Source organism: Danaus plexippus, chromosome 10 (genome assembly GCF_018135715.1).
Source record: "Danaus plexippus chromosome 10, MEX_DaPlex, whole genome shotgun sequence".
NCBI lineage: Eukaryota > Metazoa > Arthropoda > Insecta > Lepidoptera > Nymphalidae > Danaus > Danaus plexippus.
The window spans coordinates 3,854,582-3,860,272 of record NC_083543.1 but is presented as its reverse complement, the minus strand read 5'-3'; the positions used below and the strand labels follow the sequence as shown (position 1 = coordinate 3,860,272).

Here is a 5,691-nt window from a genome sequence, read left to right as displayed (position 1 = left end):
TTGACGATTGAGTTTACCGAAATACTTTGTACTGTAACTAATCGGTGAAAGGATCGCTACATTTTCTTAAATTTGGAAATAAATATTATATTGTAACATTAGCGATCGTATAATATTAATTTGGTATTATTTTTGACATTTTATATATATTTAACGTTTTTACATATGTATACGAACACAAAAAATAAGAAACCAATAAAAACGTGTCGTGAACCTCCGCCTTTAATGAGATCAGTCAAAAATTCAGTAATAAATCCGTGGTTTTAACTATTGAATTGTAAGGAAGGCGTCGCCTTAAGAAGCATGCGTCGCGTTCATGACTAAGCGACATCGGACGCGTGGCTAGCTTCTTCTTGAGGCATGTACGCTTATCATATTATATAGCACTGATAGTATGAAATCTTTTGTTTTCCATTGGATGAGGCGAGGGCGTGCGAGACACCGCCAACTTGTATATAATGTGTTGTATCGAACAATAACACAGCATTACAAGATCACGAGTCGCACGTGACGTTACATCATCTCATAGTTTATATTATTATCAGTTAGTTTCCAATAGTATTAATATAATCAGTATTCTATTTATATCGCACGGGTAAGATTTACTGTAAAATATTGATAATAACCATTTCTATATATATGTATAAACGTTCTTTTTATAAATTATAGAATATATTTATGGTAAATCATTAAAAAAAATTCTTGGGTTTTGTATTTGGATAACATAAATAGGAATAATATTTAATAACGAAATACGGGAGATTTTTCTTTTTGCGGTTGAAGAGGAAATTCTTTTGATCTTCTTATTAAAAAAAATATATACATATTTAAATCTTACGATCGACTTTAACTAAGCGAATGGAAAATATAGGTTTTTTTTTTTATAGATAACATTTCATACAATGGCTTACCTACAGTCAATGCCAAAATCAGAAACTATCAAACTGCGGGAAAAACACATCGGGTAAGATAACATTTTTCTAATGACAAGATTGATTATATAGTAATTAATAATTAATTAAACAATCCGTTAAAGTGTAAAGTTGGTTTGAAAAGGTAATAAATAAACTAAGCCTAACATTTATCACAGCCGATCTATCAGTATTAATTGCCTGTTCCGCTAGGGTACAGGAGCTGGGCGGAGATTTCAAACAGTAAATTTGTTCCAGAGCCGCCTGCCAGTTGTTTTTCCGTTCATCCCCTCTAAAAATAGTGAGGGGTGTCGCCCAATTTATGTATGACGAGACAGGCGAGAGATACCTCGACTGCATTAACAATGTCGCACACGGTAATTTTATTAACTAATAAAGCAAATGTATTATGTCAAAGCAACTTATCGGACATTATTTAAAAAGATTTCATTTAATTTTGTTCTGTAAGAATTATGTTATTATATTTCTAGTTGGTCACTGTCACCCACACGTCGTTGAAGCTGGTCGTAATCAGATGTCATTGATATCAACCAATAATCGATATCTTCACGACGAAATCGTGATGCTCGCTGAAAGACTAGTTAAGACGATGCCCGAACCACTGTCAGTTTGTTTCTTTGTAAACTCCGGCTCTGAAGCTAATGATCTCGCTCTGAGATTAGCCAGAGTTCACACTAAGAGGAAGGATGTTATCACCCTTGACCAGTAAGTCTAAATTATATTCATAATATTTTACCGTTGATATGGGTAGCGAAGATAGGGATGTCGATTTTAATATAATGACTACTATATAATAGATTCTATTTAACATTATAAGAACCTTTCCTATGAAATTATGACGGTAATTTATCGAGGAAGATCATTTTATTTTGTAAGAAGACCTTAGCTAACATTAATGAATAGGGAAGTTTAGAAAACGATATTTATTTACCGGAAAATTTTCCCTGAATATTTTTCGATGTTACAGATAATATTATACATAGGACATATCTTTATGGGGTGTAGGGTAGTAGGAGTATTTTAGGGTGCTACTAGCCCCTGTTTGTTACAGCGCATATCATGGTCACCTTACGTCTATGATTGATGTGTCCCCCTACAAACTAAACCTACCAGGAGGCCCAGAGAAACCAGATTGGGTTCATGTGGTGAGTTGGCCTTGTACCTCTCCCTGTTGAGGCCCGCAACGTTTCTAATATCAAATTCAATATGGTGCATATTATGACTCTCATCAAGCAGACTAATTAGTTTTCATGTACATGAATATTGTAGTTGTGATGAAGCGACTTGAATATTAAAGATTTCCATTACTCATCTGTTAGCGCATCTAATGTTTAACAGACTACATAATTGACGATAACGTTATAATTTAATTATAGTATTTATTCTTACAATGTAAAATGCCCAGTCATGGTATATGAACGATTGTAAACAAATAACAACCTTTTATGTTTTTTGTATATGTTAAAAACTTTTTCTTTGAAATTATATGATAATAATTTTTTATAACGATCGGAAATTTTGTAATTCTAATGCATTTTTGAAAATTAACTTGTACATTACTTTCTTATTAACCATGTAATAATATATTGTTAAAGATACATTTATTTAATCCTAGTATATTGTGCTAATAAAACTTTCATGTATAATATTTGTAAGTAAAGTATATTTAAAATTTGTATATTGTTGAATAGAATATGCAGAAATATTTTATATATGCCAAAACTTCAAAATGTTCTATTCTATTCTGTCACTTATTGGAAACTTTTAAATTTAGTAGCTTAGACTCTCTTTTAACTTGTCAAAACTTGTTTTGTTTTGGTAAAAAAATAATAATCCATTAGTTAGAAATATAGTACTTGCCTGTTATATTTGTACGATGTTCGTTATAAAAAAGTTGACTTGAATCTAAAGACGTTAAAAGAAACTTTATATTGTGAATGTACATATATATTTTTGTACTGAGGGCGAAATGTATTGAATAAAAAAAGTATTCTATAAAATTAATTCCATCTTTAGGCTCCAGTTCCTGATGTGTATAGAGGAAAATACACATATCCAAACGACTCGACATCAGAGGAAAACTTAGGAAAATTATACGCTGATGAGGTGGGAAAACTATGCGACGAAATTAAGAAGAAGGGCGGTGTATGCGCTTTTATAGCAGAAAGTCTCCAAAGTTGTGGGGGACAAATAATTCCTCCCGAAGGCTACCTAAAGAAAGTTTTTAAGTAAGTTTTTTTCTGTTTATTTTATGGCTCACAATCTAAATTACTTTTTACGTTCTAAAATGACTGCTTATAAAAAGCACGTACGCTTTTACAAGTATTATAATAAAATATTAAATTAAAAAATAATAGTAGGGTAGTCATTAAAATGTGAACAAATATACTAGCAGTTATAACTTCCTTTGAGAATACAAGTAGCGTCGTTGTCATGCATCAACAATAATACAAAATAATATATGAAGACTCAGTTGTTGTTGAGCTTTGACATTAATAACTGAGCTTATTTTCTGACAATGTGCTTTGTTACTATGACGGTCATGAACAGTTTAGTCAAATATTTATTTTTGTACAAGTTTCAACCATTTTCTTTTATTGATCGCAAGAATATTATATTTTTATTTCTGAATATGTATTTAGGCACGTGAGGGAAGCTAATGGAGTATGTATAGCTGATGAAGTTCAAGTAGGATTTGGGAGAGTCGGCACTCACATGTGGGCATTCGAGACTCAGGGCGTTGTGCCAGATATCGTTACCATGGGAAAGCCCATGGGTAACGGTCATCCTGTCGCGGCGGTGATTACTACACCAGAGATCGCAAAAAGCTTCACAGATACTGGTGTCGAATACTTTAACACAGTAAGTAATTTATATTATTTAACTATGTATAAATTTAATAGTTACACGTATCACTGATTCCGGTTCATCTTATAGTATGGAGGCAATCCTGTTTCCTGCGCTATAGCTAATGCAGTATTAGACGTAATAGAAGAAGAACGTCTAATGGAGCGTGCAGCACGAGTCGGAAACCATCTCTTGTCTCGTTGCGAGGGACTTCAACACAAGCACAAATTGATAGGAGACGTCCGCGGTAGAGGTCTTTTTGTTGGTGTCGAACTTGTGACTGATCGTGAAACTAGAAATCCCGCAACAGCAGAAGCCAAACATGTTGTTAACAGGTAGGTACATTAATAACGAAGATAAAATAATTTGGTTGTAATTACAAAGAAACAGTGACAAAATTATTATAAAAAATATTGTTCTGATAATTGTTTTAAATAATTAACAGAATGCGTGAGGAAAAAATACTTATAAGTCGCGATGGACCAGACAGCAATGTACTAAAATTCAAGCCACCCATGGTATTTACAACTCAGGACGCTGATAGATTAGTGGACACTTTGGATCGAGTGTTATCCGAATTAAATGGCGGCATGACAGTTAATGTCAAACTTGAGGTAAAAATCCAATGTACCTACATCGTTAGTTATTATACATTTATAAATTATAATTTTTGGTTATAGTATCAATTGTAAATTTGCTATGAAATTTAATATTCTGGTTCCCATAAATATGATCTTTTTAGAACTATAATATTTCACCAATGACTACTTTCTATTAGCTATTTTAAGTACCACACCCAATCAAGATTTACTTATTTGGATAATACAATAGTATTAGCCAAATAAGTAAATCTTGATTATTATTAGGCAAATAAATAAGATTATAGTTTATTAAATGAGTAAATTAATTATTTAATTCTTTACAGATGATGGTCACACCAATTAGGGATGAAGTCAGTAACAGCAGTTTGCAAACTAATATGCCACAGTTGTTGAAAGCAATATGATTAAATTTTGTACAGTAATCTCATAGCTATTAAGTGTTTGTACATATATAATGTAAATATATTTAAGGAATTAAATAATAATATATTTTTAACAAAGTTATCTTTTTAATTTGCCCTTTAATCACAATGACAATTTAAGACAGTCAGATGAAGTGCAAACAAAAATTCTTATAACAAGGCTATCAATTCTAAAACCTCTTTTTTTGTAAGATTTTTTTTGTGCTAAATGTTGATTTTTTTAAATACACTTTGTTGAAGTACACAAGGTTTGTTTTTTAATGGTTTGTGAAAGCTTATGCTCTTCTGAGTCTGGACAACATGGACATTTTCTGTAATTAGCTGTATGCCTTCCCCCACAATTAGCACATTTAGGTGGTAATTTAGTTGGATCTCTTTCACATTTCTTAGACATGTGATCTCCTGCACATTTCACACATTTAACCTTTCCATGGCAATATCTCTGTGTATGGCCCCATAGTTGGCAACGATGACATTGCTTAGTTTTAGGCTTCGGGGGTTCCATGGTAATAGAATGTCCAAATATTTTACACACTCTCAAAAGTTTTTTGCCATCATCATTATAAGGCACTACAGCTAAAATGAGGGATATATTTTCCTTCTTATCCTCATTCACTTCCAATCTATGAATTCTCACTATTGGAATTGATAAAATGTTGAATTCTTGTTTTAATTTATTTAAATCAACTTGTTTAGGAAGACCCCTTATAATAACTTTCATTTTACGTTTATTTGCTTGTCCAAATGTATTATAAGGCAGTTGCATGTCATTAAACACTTTTATCACACCCTTGTAATCACTCAATGTAGGACATTTTATTTTTGTGTAATATCTACATAGATGGGGTTCGTAAAAATGTATATCTAAATTAATTAGTCTGTCTAGAT

At 31.9% G+C, this 5,691-nt stretch overlaps 1 protein-coding gene across 1 annotated transcript; it reads left to right on the top strand.

Moving 5' to 3' along the window:
* Window positions 1–438: 438 nt before the first annotated feature.
* On the top strand, window positions 439–4,881 carry LOC116766782 (alanine--glyoxylate aminotransferase 2-like). The gene is made up of 10 exons (XM_032656876.2): window positions 439–595; window positions 888–964; window positions 1,170–1,288; window positions 1,403–1,637; window positions 1,984–2,077; window positions 2,949–3,160; window positions 3,575–3,794; window positions 3,870–4,114; window positions 4,225–4,393; window positions 4,705–4,881. The coding sequence occupies exons 2-10, from the start codon at window positions 903–905 to the stop codon at window positions 4,783–4,785; spliced, it is 1,437 nt and encodes a 478-aa protein (XP_032512767.1). The 5' UTR covers window positions 439–595; window positions 888–902; the 3' UTR covers window positions 4,786–4,881.
* The last annotated feature ends 810 nt before the right edge of the window (window positions 4,882–5,691 follow it).

Bases quoted from the DNA above. Each gene is read 5' to 3' on its own strand.
- LOC116766782 (XM_032656876.2), top strand. From the start codon at position 903: ATGGCTTACCTACAGTCAATGCCAAAATCAGAAACTATCAAACTGCGG. The intron at 1,289-1,402 runs GTAATTTTATTA...TTATATTTCTAG, and splicing joins CATTAACAATGTCGCACACG to TTGGTCACTGTCACCCACAC. The intron at 4,115-4,224 runs GTAGGTACATTA...AATAATTAACAG, and splicing joins GCCAAACATGTTGTTAACAG to AATGCGTGAGGAAAAAATAC.